The sequence below is a fragment of the Gorilla gorilla genome, chromosome 1 (assembly GCF_029281585.2).
Source record: "Gorilla gorilla gorilla isolate KB3781 chromosome 1, NHGRI_mGorGor1-v2.1_pri, whole genome shotgun sequence".
NCBI lineage: Eukaryota > Metazoa > Chordata > Mammalia > Primates > Hominidae > Gorilla > Gorilla gorilla.
In genome coordinates this window covers 39719091-39736632 of record NC_073224.2, presented here as the reverse complement: position 1 = coordinate 39736632, position 17542 = coordinate 39719091, and the positions used below count along the sequence as shown (strand labels likewise).

The window sequence follows — 17542 nt, the reverse complement described above, 5'->3', positions numbered from 1 at the left end:
AAACTAGAGCTGTTTTTCCTTAACCATCTTGCCTCTCACTGAGATGAAACAGCAGGATGGTTCCTGGGACCCAGGATCCCTTGGAACGCTTGGATTAAAATAATTTATGAGTTCTTTGTGAGTGTATGTGGACCTGCTGGTAGTGGCTTTTCTTCATTAGAATTTGCATGCAAGATTGACACTAAGATGGCTGACTTTCACCATCCCAAACCAACCCTGTTTTTGCACCGTGCTGTAGTGGTATGAATTACCTTGCAGGTAATTGTGGCTTAGGTGACGGTACACAAAAGGCATCATACAGCAGCCAGATGTTCATTTTACTAAATGGAAAATATGACTCAGAACACGGGCCAATCTGAGCCTCCAAGCAGGCAAATTAGCCATTGAGGATGAAGTCTTCACCTCTGGAGAGGAGAGAATGTGGGAGCACAGAGCCCAGAGTCAAGTGATTTGGTTGAGATCCCCCCACTTCGGTTATTTAGACTTGCTTATACTCCTCTGACCAGACTATGGGATCTTCCACAGAAATTCTACAGAAGTGTGGGCAGAATTACAAGTAAGGTGGGTTGAGGAAGTGCACAGGTGGAAGTGTAGCTGAGAGGATGCGTTTGAGGAGCAAGAGGCTGGGACTCAAGAAAGCTTTATGCGGACTCAAATCTTACAGTGATAACAAGCATTTGCGTAGCACATACGAGTTTCATCCTATGAAGGATTCCATAGGATTCTCACAGCAGCCCAAGGATGTGAGCAGAGCAGTAAACAATATCCCTGTTTTATAGAGGAAGTAGAAATCGAGAAGCAGGAAGGTTGGGTAATTTGCCCAAAGTTCCACCACTAGTAAATCGCAGAACTGGGACTAAAGCCCAGGTCTGCTGACCCTCACTGGGCCCAGCGTTCTTTCCAATATGTCATCCTGCCTTTTTCCCCTTCCTTCCTCCTCCCCACAGCTCCTTGCAAGTTCAGCCTGCTGGAGGTAAGGGAAGTGATCATGAGAGTTTTTCCAGTGCTGAGACGTTCTGGAAAAAACGTGGACTTGTATCTGTGTCCTGATCTGTGCTTTGTGATTGGACTGTCTTGACACTCGTCTCAGGACTCTGGGGAGTGCTTGTGCAAGTGTTTCCCAGTGTGGCCGGCTTCTTGAACGCTGCTAATGGAAAGTTGTAAGAGTTCCATTTTCCTGTTTCAAGCGAGCGTTTCCCCCTTGGGGTTATAGCAACCACTTCCTCCTCAGCACCCGGTGGGTCGTGGTAAACACCAGTTACAGCAGAGTATCCCCTTCTGACAACCTCATTGGTTCCTTTTTTTTTTTTTTTTTTTTTTTTTTTTTTGCCTGTAAGCACATACACACAGAGTTCTGAAGGCTAGGTCTCCTTTCCTTCTGGTTTAGAGTTTTCAGAGTACCCTGCTGTGGCCTTGGAAACAGAAAACCCACACAGAGGTCAAACACAGTTCTCGTGGAGTCACCTTGTCATCCTGCTTTGTTTTGGAAGGAACTGGGTCGGAAGCAGCACAGTAGGACTACAGCATCTTTAACCCTTGGTAGGATGGCTGGATCCGCTGAACGCTTGTGGGTAAACAGGAAGCTCACAGCCTCAGTGGATCATTAAGGGTGATACAGAATAGACATGAAAATCTTAAGTGGGATGGGAGCAGAGCAGGACTTGGTGGGTAGATAGTGAGGAAAAGGAGGCAAATAGGGATGGTGAAGAAATTGAAAGGGAATGGGGGATACAAGGAAAGGGTCAGGAAAGGGTGAGTAAAAGGTTTAAAGAGAGGTGCTAATTTTAGATACTTAAAAATATTTTAAGTATCTAAAACTTGTGGCTGGGTGTGGTGGCTCACTCCTTTAATCCCAGCACTTTGGGAGGCCAAGGCGGGCAGATCACCTGAGGTCAGGAGTTTGAGACCAGCCTGGCCAACATGGTGAAACCCCATCTCTAACTAAAAATACAAAAATTAGGCCAGGCACAGTGGCTCACGCCTGTAATTCCAGCACTTTGGGAGGCTGAGGCGGGTGGATCACGAGGTCAGGAGTTCAAAACCAGCCTGGCCAAGATGGTGAAACCCCATCTCTACTAAAACTACAAAAATCAGCCAAGTGTGGTGGCAGGTGCCTGTAATCCCAGCTACTCGGAGGCTGAGGCAGGAGATTGGTTTGAACCTGGGAGTTGGAGGTTGCAGTGAGCCGAGATGGCGCCACTGCACTCCAGCCTGGGCAACAGTGAGACTCTGTCTCAAAAAAAATGTGTATATATAAATACTTAAAAAATATTTGTAATTGCTGGTTTGGGGTTACTAGAATCTCTTCTGAATCTGTCTCAGTTTTTCTTACAGCTTTTAAAATCCATGGAACTCTATCACCAGGAGATGATTGTGGTATGGAGCTGATCACCCCGGAGTTAGTGGGGTGGCAACTGAGATCGGGGGGAAATGGAGCAGTTTGAGGATATATGGGCCGTGAAAACCTCCCAGCTCTGCCCCCAGCCATGCCATGAAAGTCATGGGGAAGAAAGGCCCCCATTTGTGTGTTTGTGTTATTAAATAGAACAGTAACAGAGCAGGTCTCTGAGCCTGCCTGGCAGAAATCTTTCTGTAGCAGGAGTGTCCTGCAACTCTCTGGTGGATTTGCAAAACAGTACAGATAGAAAAACTTAAATGGGAAACAAGCTTGTCTTGTCCTACTTTGTGGAGATAGATAATAAAGCCGAAAGGCCAAGAAGTGTAAATATATAGCATATATCTAATGTATATGGTGTATGTACATATCAATCTATAGCTATACAATATCTACACTATTTATCTATGTTTATACGATGACTCTAGGCTTCAGAAGACCTGTCAAAGATTTCCATACATCTAGAGAATTTAGAAGGATCCCTTTATAGGTGAGAGTTGAGACTTTTTGACTGCAGGTTGGGATTTGGTGGACTAGTTCCTGGTACCACCACCTAGTTGCCGTGATTATCTTTAGACTAACCAAGGCCCTTGTGTTAGCCTTCCTTAAATCATCCCCACCCCTAAGCAAGACAGCACCTATACCTTCACAGTTTCTCCAGTTCATCCCTCTTTTATTTTATTTATTGTTTTTTGAGACAGGGTCATGCTCTGTCACCCAGGCTGGAGTGCAGTGGCACGAACATGGCAGCCTCTACCTCTGTGTTCAAGCAATCCTCCTGCCTCAGCCTCCAGAGTAGCTGGGACCACAGGTGCACGCCACCACACCTGGCTAATTTTTGTGTTTTTTATAGAGACAAGGGGTCTCACCATGTTGCCCAGGCTGGTCTTGAACTCCTGGCCTCAAGCAGTCCTCCTGCCTCAGCCTCCCAAAGTGTTGGGATTACAGGCATGAGCTACTGCATCCGGCCCATCCCTGTTTAAATGGGAATATCCAGAAGATTGTCCTTGTCATACACTCGGTGCAGTTTAGAGTGTCTTCACCACTTGTCAGAAACAGGATTCTGGTTGGGAAGGGCCATCATTCAGAGTGTGGCAGGTTTTTGCTTTGTTAATTACTGGAATTGGGGTACAGAAGCCAAATGCAGGTTCTCCACCTGGGACCTTCTTCCTGTTTGTCTGCCCACTTCACACCTGTCTTAACAGCTGCAGCCTGAAATAGTGAGATGGCTACATTGCCTGATCAAATCTGGGATTTATGTAGTGATAACACCTCCCAGGAGATAGATTTCTTCGCCCTACCCCAGTGCTTCCCACACATGCCCATGGACCAGCTCTTTATCTCTGGCATGAAGATTCCTCCCACTTCCCTGTTGCTGAGATCCTTAGGCCTTCAGAGGGCAATTCTTTCAGCAGGGATTGCAGCTCCAGGTTAGAGTGGGAGTGAGAAGAAGCCATGTGCCTCACACCGAAAGACAGCCATGGTCTTGTTGACCTAATATCTGAGCCAAGGTGGAGGACAGCTGCCCAGGACACGCTTCCAAGTTGCCTTGGGGAGTGCTCTGTTTGGCCTTTGTTACAAGTAGGTTTTCAAAGGCAAAAGGAACAAGGAAGTGGGCTGATACAAAGTTGTTTGACAGGAATCCTCCCTGGTTTACAGAGATAACATTGGATAGTGATTGCTCTACACTGTTGAACTATGGAGTACGAGTGATGGTGTCCAGCATATGTCATTTTATGGCTACTTAGCATCAGTTAGTCTTGAGCCCACATAGCAAGTGGCTTCAAGAGGTGATTATTTAGCTCAGGCGGGAAGTGAGATGTGATCGCTGTCACACGCTGTCACATTTCGGTGCCTCTCTGGGTTTGATAATTAAAGGGGGCTTGGATTCTCAGATAAAAAATTTTTCTTTCTCAGTCTAAAATGGAGAGTTTAAAAAAAATCCATCTTCCTCTCTCACTTGGACAATTACAGCAGCTTCAAAATGGATCTTTCTTGTTTTCACCCTTTCTCGCCTGCTTTCTGTTCCCCAGGTGTACACACAGAAGCAGCGTGAGCCTTTTAGAACATAAGCCAGACTATGACACTCCTCACCCAAAACCCTCCAGCAGCTTCCTATCTCACTGACATAAAATCCGAAGTCCTAAGAACAGCCTAAAAAACTCTGCAAGAACTGACCTCATATGTGATATATTCTCCTCTTTGTTTACTCTGTTCCAGCCACTTTGCTGTTCCTGTTGGCCTTTGAAGCTGCCCACACGCCTGTCTCAAAGCCTGTGCACTTGGCCGCTCCCTCTGTCTGCAGTGCCGTACCCTCCGCCTGTGTATGGCTCAGCCCCTCACTTCCTGCAGAAAGACCATGGCCAGCTAAGCCAGCACACCCCTCTCCCCGCCTCCCTGGGGCTCTCCCTTTTCCCCTACCTGGCTTTATTTATCTTCAGGATGCTCATAGCTGCCTGATGCAATATGTCTTTATTTGTTTATCATCTGCCTGTCCCCACTTAGAATGTAAGCTGCTTTAAGGATAGGGACTTCGTTGTGTTCACTGCTAAATCACCTGCGGCTAGAACAGTGGCACATCTGTAAATATTTGTCCAACAGTGAATGCATGTGTGCATGCATGCATGAATCCATTAGCAACAGCATTTATTGGGTTGTTTTACTTGGCATCACATTTGCAGCAAGGAGTACAAAGATGGATACCACGGTCCCTGCCCTCAGGGGCTCACTCCTTTGATCTGTTCTTTGTGGAAGGGTTTCCCACATCAGTCTCTTTTCTGATCCTGTTCTTACCCATGTTGTTTGAATACTGGGAAGGCCCCTCCACCCTAGGAGTCTAGCTGCTGTCTGTCATCTGAATGGTCCTACACTAATGTTCCTGGGCTTCTAGAGATCCTTGGGGTCTTCACGGAGCAGTCAACCCATTCAGGGAACAGTTTTCAGTCCTGAGCTCACAGAACCTACAGGAAGAAAACCCTATTTCTCCCTTAGCTGAAGGGACATTTTGGAGAGTGCTGTGTTCTCAGATCAAATATAGGAAGGAGCACTGAAGGTGTAAGATATGGTAGCAGTTTCTTTATGTTACTTGTTTATTTGGTGTTCTGTATATTTTTTACATTGTAAAAGCAAACTAACCAGGCTACAGAAATTTCGAAAATAAAGAAAAAGAATGGGTATCATCATAACCCTACGATCATAATGATGAAACAGCTTGATTCTATGCATTATTAATTAATTGGTTAATTTGTATTCTACCTTATTCAAAAGATTTGTGGATACTTACAAATATGCATGTAGTGCAATAGAATATAATAACTGAGAAATGAGAGCAAAGGGTTAAATTGTTTATCAAAGCCAGTATAAAGTTAATGTGCAGAAATGCGTATTAGTACAACTACTCTTATAAATTGGTATATTTCTTCTTAGCCTAAGTCTGTATATTTTCCGTAGCTAATTCTGCTCCCCGCCCCTTAATCTTATAGCAACATTTTCCACGTTTCTTTCTTAACCCTTATAGTTAAGGACTGAACGATCCATCCCAAGGATGTGCCTCTAATTTGTTTAATCATCCTCTATTGTTGGAAGTTGGGCTATTTTCACTACTATTGTTATTAGAAACAATGGCATAATTAACGTCTTTGTGCATGTAACTTTTTCCGTTTTTTGGAGTATTTCCTTAAGTAGATTTCCAGAGGTAAAATAAATAACTGAAAGGTTGAAACATTTTTATGGCCCTTGCAGCATATTCCTGGGCTGCTTTCCCAAAAGGTCATGTGTCTTGGGGATGCCTCCCAGCAGTGGGTTGGCATGTATCACACCTTACTCTCCTCCTCACTAACACTAGGATTCACTATTTAAACTTTTTTTTTTTTTTTTTTTTTGCAGCGGAGCTTGGTGGCTCACGCCTGTAATCCCAGCATTTTGGGAGGGTGAGACAGGCGGATCACTTGAGGTCAGGGGTTCGAGACCAGCTGAGGCAAATAGTGAAACCCCATCTCTACTAAAAATACAAAAATTAGCCAGGCATGGTGGCGTGCATCTTCTAGTCCAGGCTACTCAGGAGGTTGAGGCAGGAGAATTGCTTGACCCCTGGAGGCGGAGGTTGCAGCGAGCTGGGATTGTGCCACTGCACTCCAGCCTGGGCGACAGTGCGAGACAACGTCTCAGAAAAACAAAAACAAAAACAAAAAAACAAACATTTTTTTTGTTGCTAATAGGCAAACATATATTATTATTTCATTATATGTATGTTGAATTATGTGTGTTGCCAGGTTATCTACTGGCACCTGAGATTGTTTTTACCCATTTGTTTGAGTTCTTTGATATAAAACTTAACCCTTCAATCATACTTTATTTTGTAAAATATTTTCTCCAGTTTATTTGACTTCTGCTTTGGTTTGCAGGTGTCTTTGCTTTTGATACTTTGAGTTTTCACGTTTTGGATAGTCATGGTTCTTGGTAATTTTCTCTGTTATTTACCTAGAGACAGTAGTCCAAGTTCATTAGCCTGGCAGTTGAGGCCTGTGGCGATGTTGGCTTTGTTATTCCAGAAGACTCACCTTCTGTTCTCTTAGGACCTTCTTGTTGGGAAGCTGAATCAGTGGTGCATCTAGCATATTTTACACCAGGAGTACATTTTTTTTTTTGAGACAGAGTTTCGCTCTTGTTGCCCAGGCTAGAATTCAGTGGCGCGATCTCCGCTCACTGCAACCTCCGCCTCCTGGGTTCAAGCGATTCTCCAGCCTCAGCCCAGGCGCCTGCCACCACACCCGGCTAATTTTTGTATTTTTAGTAGAGACGGAGTTTCACCATGTTGGCCAGGCTGGTCTCGAACTCCTGACCTCAGGTGATCCACCTGCCTCGGCCTCCCAAAGTGTTGGGATTACAGGCGTGAGCCACCATGCCCAGCTCAGGAGTAGATTTTTAAAAATACTCCCCTCTTCTATAGTAACAAAATTATTTCAATAATTAAGAAATAAATAATAATGATGATGATAATGGCCAGAAAATAATTTCAGACAGTTAAACATTTCTATTATTGAATTTTGTGTATATGATGCCAGCAATAAGAAAAGGGGGGCAGGGAGTAATGAATTTAATGACGCTAATGCTTATTTTGAAAAAAGGGAAAGGTTACACTTTCATAGTGGTCTGTAGCAGTAATGAATAAAAACTATAGTTTCTGGTTTTGAGTCTTCTGTAAATTGATCAGACTTCGTAAATACTGATCTTTGCCTATTCATCATGATCAATAGACAAAGCCGCATTTGTTGGTCTATCTTCCCTCAAAGCTGGTCGCAGAGCACTTTTTATTCCTGTTAATTTTCAAAAATTTCTTTTGGTTGAAACAGCAGATATACAAATAGGATAAATCTTAAACATAAAATTTGGCAGAAATTCACAACAATCCCATTTCGCAGTAAATTCCAGACATTGCAACAAAGTCCTGTTCTTCAGTTCTTCAGGACTGATTAACATCTCATTGTTGAAAAGTCAGAAACATAAATAGAAACTCCCAAGTGGTCTGGTAGAATGAGAGGATGGAATAGCCCAGGTTCTATTTCTTTTGTCTTTACAATGACTGTTTTTCCAGCCTTTATTTTTGGTCTGGTCTTCAAGCTTAGGAACACATCGTACCACAGGACTCGGGGGACGAGCCACCCCAAAGTGAGTGCCAGTGATACCGAATCCTGTGAACTTGCTCTTGAAACATGGGTAGCTGAGTCCACGGGTGTCAGGGGCTGGCTTTGCAACTATTAATATGAGTTATTTGAATTAACTTCCATAGAGAACGTAACGTTTATGAAAAGGTAATTAGTCTGTGTGAATTTGAAGCTTACATATATTATTAAAAGTCAAGAATAATGCAGCAATTGTTTAGAATTAGACAAAAGGTTGTTGGGGGAGGTGTTGGATTATGTTTAAATCAGAATCGCCAGCTCATGGTCATGATAAAAAGCCCATCAGTTTCAGTATTGTTTTAAATTCCTTAAAGACAATTTTCCCTCTTTTTGCCTCCCTCTGGGGCAAACTGCTCCGTGCCAGGCCCTTGGTGCTGAGCTGAGCCGAGCTGAGCCAAGCTGTTGGCTGTGCTGTTGGCTTTGCTGTTGGTGCTTTTTTGCTTCTAGGCTTTTGCTTATGCTTTTCTCAATCCTGAAATACCAACCTCCACTTCGTGCGCATGCACACACACACACACACACACACACATTTTCCTCATCTTTTTAAGACTTAGCTTAAATGTCACCTTTTCGATGAAGCTTCCTTAATTTTTTCCCTTTTTCTCCCAAAGTAATAGCTTCCTCTTCTGAATTCCTGTAGCCCTATCCCAGATCTACAGGAGAAAGCACTCCCAGCTGTGCCCAGTGCATCCAGGGACAGCACTGATGTCAGAAAATGTGGGTGGTCTGATTGGACAAAGGAGTCCAGGAGCCAGCCCAGGTTACCTGCCTGGGTCCTGGTTCCAGAGCTCCTCTTGTTTGCCTCTCTCCCTGATGGGCTGGCCCTGGTTGTGGGACCTCGCTGAGTCTGGATGCTGCTGCCTCTGGTTCTTGGCCTCTGGGTGTGAGGCAACCCTTACTTAACTTACCTTTCTGCTTCAGAAACCCCACCCTTAAGCCAGACCCCACAGTAAGGGCTAGGCATTCTGAGCACTCTTCCGCTTTCTCAACCAGACTCTTGGGTCTTGGCGGGGTTCCCACATGTTTATGTTAGCCTATATTTATCAATTCCCAACTCTGGGAAAGCAGTGTGCCAGGTAGGGCCTAGGGGTTCAGCAATGAACTGGCCATTTCCAATCCTCAAGGAATGCTCACTCTAGTGGGGGTAACACTCATGTCATCACCAGATCACATGAATGTGCTCTCAGCAGAGAAGCAGATGCATGTGTGACGTATAGGGGAGAAGCGATTAGCCTTTTTGAGTGCATTGGGCAAAAAGTGCAAAGAGGAGGTGATAATTGCGCATGGTAAAGAATGAAGAAGAGTTCTCTCGGTAGGTTAGGGGAAGGGTCTTCCAGCCAGAGGGGCCAGCACAAAAGGTTCAGGAGCATGAAGCAGTGTGATGTGTGTTGGCAGACACAACCAGATCAGTTTTGCAACAGCCCAGGGAGTGAAGGGACGCATTGGTGGGGAGAGGCGAGAGCCCTTGAGAGTCCATGTGTGGTCTGTGGTCTTTGTCCTGCAGGCTTTAGGGAAGCTACAGAAGGTTTAAAGCAGGGGAGGGACATGATGAAATTGGCATGATCAGATTGATGTTTTAGAAAGGTCTGCAAGGCTGATGAGTGGAGAGTGGGTTGCAGGAAGGCACACCCAAGGCAGGACAGGCTGTTGTGATCCTGGAGAGATAGGAAGAGCAAGGGGTGCTGGCCATAGGGAGAGTTGTCAGGGTGGTAAATTAGGAACTTTAATGATTGACTGGCTGTTTTGGCAGCCCTGTTCCAGAATCTCCTTAGCTGTCCCTGAGGGTAGATCTTAGGGTCTCCCATGGAATTTGTGATCCTCATATGTTCAGCATGGTCCCATTAGATCTGTGGGGTCAGTGTGCTGGGGCATGACGCTGCACATGCTCTATCTGCCCAGAGCCCCTGTAGCCCCTGGACACCAGGGAGCCATGTCCGTCACATATGATGCCTTGGTAAGGAGCTGGTAAGAAGCAAGATGACCTCTTGCTCCTGAGAGCAGCAAGCACTTACAGCTTCTCCCTCTGAGCGCCTCTGGCTTGATGGGAGCTGGCAGACCTTGCTGAGTCTTGTCCTGATTGGGTGGCCTGAGTCATTGCTGCCATGACAGGCACCAGATCCCACCGTGCCATGTGCTCCTTTCTGGTATCACAGCTGCTCGCTCTACACATGTGGCCTTAAGGAGGGCTTTGGGGCAGTTATAGGACTGATGCCTTTATCATTTAAACCTCTCTTTATCTTCTGAGAAGCCCATTGGTAGCCCTCTGCGGTCATGTCTGTCATTTCTTTCATTTTTAGGCAGGCTGGTGGGGAAGACTGCAGATGGCCAGGAGCTTTTGGGTCACCCCTCAGAATGCAGTTGGCCGCTACACTGTGAAATCCCCAGAGGCCACAGTGCCCTGTGATTTACTCCTAGCATTTTGAGTGTTGAGTTTCATTGCCAGGATGCTAGGCTTCCTCCTGGCCCCACCACAGGTGCTTCCGTGAGTGTCTCCTCGCCTCACCCGGGCTGGGCCGTGGCTGCAAGTCCCAAATGCCAACCATCCCCGGTTCAAAATTGTGTTCTAACTAATTAGAGGCAGAGGTTGGTCAGAGTCAGGTACTGCTCAGCCACGACCACAGTGATGTTCCGCTTCTCTGGGTGGGGAGGTGGTACCGCAGGCAGGGCCAGGTTGGTAGGGCTGGGTGGTTTAGAAATCCTGGCTTCCATCTCAGCCCCCGCCGGTGACCACCGAGGTAGCTTTTGTGTGATCTGTCGTTTCCTCCGCGGCTCATCTCATCAGAGAGGCCCGTCCTGTCTTGGTGTTCTATTTCATCGTTTAGACCCGAAGGGCCACATCTTACTTGCATGGTGTGTGTTCAGGTTTCCAAGCATGTCCCGTGTTTTCCTACCTAGTCCTCCCTACAGTTTTCGGGATGAGGCCTTGCTGTGCATTTTCATTTCTGTTTGCAGAGGGAGAAACAGCAGCTCAGCAAAGTAGGTGACTTGCCCGCGTTGACATGGCCAGTGAGTAGACTACAGTGGAGGTCTTTGGCTTTCCTCAGCACTTTCCCCTTTGTCTCTAAATCCAGCGGCTCAAACTCAAATGCCACCAGGGGCCGGGCAGGTGACCTGTGTCAGCGGGACCCAGTGACAGGGGAAGAGAAGGTCCCATCTTAAGTGGCTGCTGCTCAGCCCCAGGCAGGGGCCACTGTCCGGGATTACAGGCCCAGGATTTCAAAGAGAAGTTAGGAATTCGGATTTTTGTGTGGAATCTGATTTTTAAATGTTAGCAACTAATTTAGAAAAAAAAATGTAGCCAAACAAGGTGAGTCTGCTGGCCTCTGCCCTATATCATCTGGCTGCTAGTCACTCACCCACGGCCTTTCCTCCTGACTCAGGTTTACAGGGAGCCTCTGCTGGCTGGCTATCCTGTTAAGGGAAAGGGGGAAAGGAAAGGGAAGAGGAAACAGTTCTAGGAGCTTCTGGTCCATTTGCGTCGTGCTGGCCACACACTGTGTAAATAGCTCAGCTGCCCACATTCCCAAGGCAAATACTTTCCATGCGCCTCTTTGGCCACCTTGAATCCCGGGGCTCTTTGGCAGTTTATCAGCTCGCTTCCTTTTCCGAAGATTCAAATGACGACTGCCTGAAAATATTTTCTTCATCTGGGTTTTTCCTTAGTGACTTCACTCCGAGACAGATGTGCCCTAATAATAGCATTGAAAGTTAAGGGGAATAAGTCAGCCAGCTGGTTCTGTTCCCTAGAAATGATGTTAACAGTTCCTAAATGTGAGCTCTCCCCAGAGACCTTGGAGGGGCTGAGCCTGCAAGAGGGCCGTGGTCATTGTGAGAGTCTGGAGTCCTTCTCTCTGGGACATAGTCCCCAAGGCTCTCCCCTCGTCCCACCAGGATACGTGTACTGCCCGGCACACAGCAGATGGACATTGCAAAGGAGGTTTGCTCTCTTTGGAGATGGTCGGGGGCTCTCGTTCAGCTCCTGCCTCCTGAGCCTAGAGGCCCCAAGCTTGGTGAGACCTAAATCCTGACTGCACAAAGCAGACCATTCCTCCAAGTGCCTCTCTCGTGCCTGTGTTCAGGCTCACTGACTGGAAGGACTCCCAGAAGTCATTTAAGCCCGTTCTTCAGCCTCTATCATTCCAGAATACATTTTTCAGATAACCCGCTTGCATTCCCTCAATAATGTTTCATTTCCTCTAACTCAGTAGGAAGGAGATGAAACAAGTCTAAGGGAACCAGGAGCCTTCTGTAAGCTGTGCAGGCAAGAGAGTGACTTTTGTGGGGGCCAAGCTTTAAGATCTCTTAGATAGAAAACCGGACCAGCCTCTATGGATGTCGACGCTCTGTTTCTTGGTTTTGCTTCTCTGTAAATCTGAGGGAGAAGACAGGAAGGACCTGGGGTGCAGCCCTTCTTTGCCTGTCTCATAGGAGATCCTCACCTCACTTTGTGAAAACCCATGCTGTCTGTAATGATCCCAAAAGCTGCTGCAAAATACCTCAATATAAAAGACATGTTAACCTGGACTTGGTGGCTCACGCCTGTAATCCCAGCACTTTGAGAGGCCGTGGGGGGTGGATCACTTCTTTGGTCACCTGAAGTCCAGGACTTCAAGACCAGCCTGGGCAGCACGGCAAAACCCCATCTCTACCAAAAAATACAAAAATTATTCAGGCATGGTGGTATATGCATATAGTCCCAGCTACTAGGGAGGCTGAGGCAGGAGGATTGCTGGGTTGCTTGAGCCCAGAAAGTTAAGGCTGTAGTGAGCCGTGATTGCGCCACTGACTCCACTCCAGCCTGGGTGACAGAACAAGACCCTGTCTCATAAAAAAAAAAAGAAAAGAAAGAAATGTTGAATCATTGTAGCCTAAAGCAAGAAGTGAAGGAAACAGTTTCAGGGTGTCCCTGCTCCCGGTGGGCGGGAGAACCTGGCTGCAGTAGGGCGTGCAGGCTTCCAGGGTAGGAGTTTGGGCAAGACCCCAAGGTCTGCCCCGATTGGGACACAAACCTAGGAGCGCACCTTTGCCCCTGTTTGCTGCTCTGGGAATAGGAGGCGAGACTGGTGCCTGCCTTTCTGGGGCCCTGGGAGGCTCCCGTCACGTGGGGAAAGTGCTAAGTAAGCACCCACTGCCACTAGCAGGGCCTGGTTGACAGATGCACGGGGAAGGGCGATGAGTCAATCTGTTTATGAAAATCACACATATCGTCACACATACCGTCAAGATGACCCGGGGGACAGCTGAGCCCTGAGAGCTGATGAGTCTTGCTCATACTTGGGGGTTCTCTGATGTCCCTTTTTGGCAACCCGTTTCCTGTGCTTCCAGAGGTCTGCACGTGAACAGATGCATGACTGCTGAACCGAGACACAGGGTCTCTACCCTGAACAGCTCTGGTCAGGAGAGGGAAGCTGGGTGACTCATAGCAGAATTCAGAGCTGCGCATTGGCCACTGCTGGGGCAGGGCTGCAGACGCTTCTTTGGAAAGCAGCTTGGGGTTTCTGGTTCTCTCTGCGAGTCTGCATTCTCACTCGCTGAGTGCCATTTAGCCACAGGCACATCAGCATAATCTGTCAGAAATATGAATTGCACCAGTGTAGCTTGATAACTGCTTATAAGCCGTCATGTGGTATTCAAGTCCTCCCTCAAAAGTTTCCTTGTTGGAAATTCCTTAAGTGGGAGTTCCCAAAACTCTGGCTTTGGAGTTAGACCAGGATGACCCTCTTAACCAAATCTCCTACAAGGTCTTTTTTGCATTCCCAGAAACTAATTAAAAGGCAGTATTTTGTCCATTAATGTTCTTGGCCTAGAGAGGTAAACTTTTAGCAATTGGAGGTTGAGGAAATCTTGTCCCTTCTACTATATCCAGTAGTATCCTAAGGTTTTAAAATGTGTAACCTGAAGTTTTTTCAATCTCAGGAATCTCTGAAAAAGTACCAGGGGTTACTAAAGAGCTGTTCACACAGAAGTAAGTGTGTTTCCTTTAGCAGGGCTGTGCCTGGGAGAGCTTTGGGGAGAGAAGATGGCATTTTAGATTCTTGAACTTTCTGCAGAAAACTTCCTTTTAGATTCCTGGCTTTGTAAATGTCATCCTCCAGCATGGGATGAAGAAGTCTGTTTCCACTTGTGGCCACCTGGCAGAGCTGCCTGTGTCCCTGTTGCTCAGCTCAGTCTCCCGGGGAACAGGCAGAGTTACTTATTTCAGATCCCAGGTCCCTGGGGGAGGTTTGGGTGGGGGGATTTTCAGGAAACACGAGAGCCTCTAGTGGCTCCCCTGCCAGGCTGCCTCATCGTCCTTGCATTCCCTCTCACACCCGACTAGAAAGTAGCTCCTGGGCATTTTGGAGTTCCAGAAAGACTCTGTTTCTGTCAAGGAATAGGACTTTTCATTGGGGATCCACTTCCTCCTGGCTATGGCCTACACCTTCTGCCCTTTCCTTGTGGAAAGGTGGGATTCAAGTCTGGGATTAGGGATAGAAGAGGAGGTGGTCAGACCCTACTGCTAACATCTGCTGGGCTCATACAGAGCTGTCTCCCATACAGTTCATCCGATCCATAGGCTCTTGACCTTGAGGGGGTCAGACCAGACAGTATACGTGAGAGGTATGCAATATGTATCTGCCTCTGTTGAGTGCTCTTGTGTATGTACCAGGCACTGCACACAGAGAATTTAATTTAACCCTGAAAACAATACTTTAGGATACATGGTATTTCCATTTTGTAGTTGAGGAAACTGAAGCTCAGAGAGGTTTGGTAACTTGCCTAGTGCCACCAGCCAGGAGTGGCAGGATCTAAATCTCAGTTTATCTGGCTATAATGTTACCTGTTCCACATGACAGGAAATGAGGCAGCCCAGCAGAGTGATGAAGAGCTTGGATCCGCAGCCAGCCTGCCTGACTACACATGTACAGAACCTTGGGCAAGTTGTCTCATGACTCTGTTCCTCAGTGTTCCCATCTGTGAAGTGGGACAGTGACAGCACCTCTGTGATGGGTTGAGAGACTCTTATCACACACACATAGCAAATACTCAGCCCTGTGTCTGGCTCTGGTAAGCACACGAGCTATTTCTTGAACTGGCACTAGAACAGCTCGCATGCTATGGGCTGCGCTCCTGCCCTGCCTTACCTCTCTGTGGGCTATAAAGGAAGGATTAAGCAACTCTAGCTCCCCAGACCAGGGAGCTGTTCCCAAGAAGGTGTGTTGGGGGTGGAGATGGGGCTGAGTCCCCTGGCTGGCGCCTCTGAGAGAGCGGCCCAAGATGGACTCTGCAGGTGCTGGGAGGTTCCAGAACTTCAGTGCCAATTGTCTGCCGATCAGTGAAGGCCTTTGGTAAATTTCCACCCTCTGTAACTTGGCCTTGTTGTTTTGCATTTACCAAAGTAAAAATAAAATCTCTGGGGAGGAGTGGATGAGCGCAGGGCAGGAGAGGATCTGCTGCGTGTTGCAGGGGTGGCCCTTAACCAGCTGGGCAGAGCCCAGGCACCCTTTCCCAGAGGAAAGGCTGAGCCCTTCTGTCCTCTGGGCTTTATCCATTAGGAAGTCAGCCTCGAAAGGCTGCCCACCCGCCTCGTGCTCTTCCCCGGCCCCCTTGGCCACTCCCTGTTTCCTCCTATTGTTGGTCCCCTCCTAGCCTCCGGGCCCAGCAGCCTTTGAGGCCTGGAGAGGCCCCTGGTGTGAGCTCTGCGAGGCCTCTGTTCAGCACAGCATTTCCTGTGCCTTCTTCCTCTCTCGCCTCTCTCCTCTAGCCCTTCATTATTTTTAGTTCTTAAGAGGATGGAATCCAGGAGAGAGGAGGAGGGAAGAGCCAAGTTAATGACCTTCTCACCAGAGATGGAGCATTTGCTGGGCCCTGCCCAATAGGGAGGGTTAGGAACATTTCCATTTTGGGTGAAGGACACCTCGATTCTTGAGTAACCAAAAAAAGACTCTGGTTTAGCAAGATTGCAGGCCCCTTTGATTCCAGCTCCTATACAGTGTGGATGAGGGAAGGAGTGCGGACCTGAAAGAGTCGCTAAGGAAGAGCATTCTTTGCTGGTGTCTCCAGTGTCCCTGGCTCCTGCAGGACACTGGGGATACCCACGAAGAGATGTCCCCTGCCTGCCAGCAAGGGCATCACAGATTGAGGGATGGGAGAGTGAGCAAACAGTGACTAACCTGAGTGAAAGGTTGCCCTCCAAACCCTTGAGTGAAAAAGACCCCTGGGGCCTGGGGCCAGCCAGGCTGCCAGCCGTGGGGTCCTGGAGAGAAACCCAGGCAGACCAAACAGGAAATTCCCACAAATATGCCCCCTCTTGCTACTGGGAGAAGTCTCTAGAAAAAATCCAGGTGTGAGCAGGTGAACATAAAGCAGTGTGAGCCTTGGTGTAGGTGTGCTTTATCTTCCAGGCCTGGGCCCTTAGCATGTGCTGGGTCCGCAGGGTCCTCTTATCAGCCAGATGCTGGGAGTATTGGATTCCTGCCGGCTGTCCAGCCTGGGGGACATAGAGAAGGTTAGGACAGATCCCCAGTTCCCCAGGAGCCTTCCTGCCACTGGGAGACATGGTACGGCACACAAGAATCACGAAGCACCCCAGCTTCCTTTCCCTTCCCTGCCCCACCTGCAGGTCTGCTGTGCAGGTGCCCTGCTGGGAAGCTCTCCCTCCTCCCTTCTGCGTATCCACATCCTGCATCTCCCTCCAGCTTCAGGGAGGATTCCAGGAGTGGCGTGGGGCTAGAGTGGCCTGAGAGACTTCAGGGACAAGGTAGGGCCAGCTTGCAGATTCCAGGGGATCTGCTGGAAGGAGAGGTAGGATGTGGATACACAGAAGGGAGGAGGGAGAGCTTTCTGGGCAGAGCACCTGCACAGCAGACCTGGAGGTGGGGCAGGTATGGGATGGCTTGCCCTGACGGATTGGAGTGGGCACGCCAGAGAGTGAGTGTGGGGCCGTATCTGGGGGTGGCTCTGTATCCCGGAGGGACCCTGCTCCCTCTTATGGGTGGTCAGGGAGCCTTGGTGAGGCCCTGGGCTGCTCCTGGAGCCCTGTCCTTGCCGGCTGGGCCTTGGGCAACCTCCTTTGGCAGGGTTTAGGGCTTATGGTGGAAGAGGAAGAGTGGCCATGATGGAGGCCCCCTGGGTGCCAGTCTGGGTGCTGCCCTTGGCCTAGAAACTAGGCCTCTAGTTGCAACAGGAAGAAGGCAGCTAATCAGGAGACAGCTGGGCAGTCACTCAGGGTTTTCCTGGCTTTGGCCAGAATGTGCTGCTAGGGGTCGATTGACCATGGTGGCGTCCCTCAAAAAGAGTCAGCCAGATTGGGAGCTCCAGCCTTCAGCCCGACCAGGTCTATGCACTGCAAACCAGGGACCCGACAGCCCTCGCAGCCTGATTGGGTGTGGAGGGGACAGAGTGCTCACCTGGAGCTAGTTTAGCTAGCTAGTTCACTGAGCTGGTTCGTGTAGCCCCTGCAGGGGGTCCCGGTCTGCAGGGGCTG

General features: G+C 48.2%; 1 protein-coding gene across 4 annotated transcripts in view; it reads left to right on the top strand.

Moving 5' to 3' along the window:
• Window positions 1-17542, top strand: part of ITPKB (inositol-trisphosphate 3-kinase B) — a 108065-nt gene that overhangs the window by 63053 nt on the left and 27470 nt on the right. Inside the window, exon 3 of one of the 4 annotated variants that reach the window (XM_055371791.2) lies at window positions 4616-6233. The exons of the other annotated variants lie outside the window; for them this stretch is intronic. Within the exon in view, the coding sequence (XP_055227766.1) occupies window positions 4616-4855 (240 nt within the window). The 3' untranslated portion in view covers window positions 4856-6233. Of the gene's footprint in view, window positions 1-4615; window positions 6234-17542 lie in introns of those variants that run through there. 4 annotated transcript variants of the gene reach the window in all.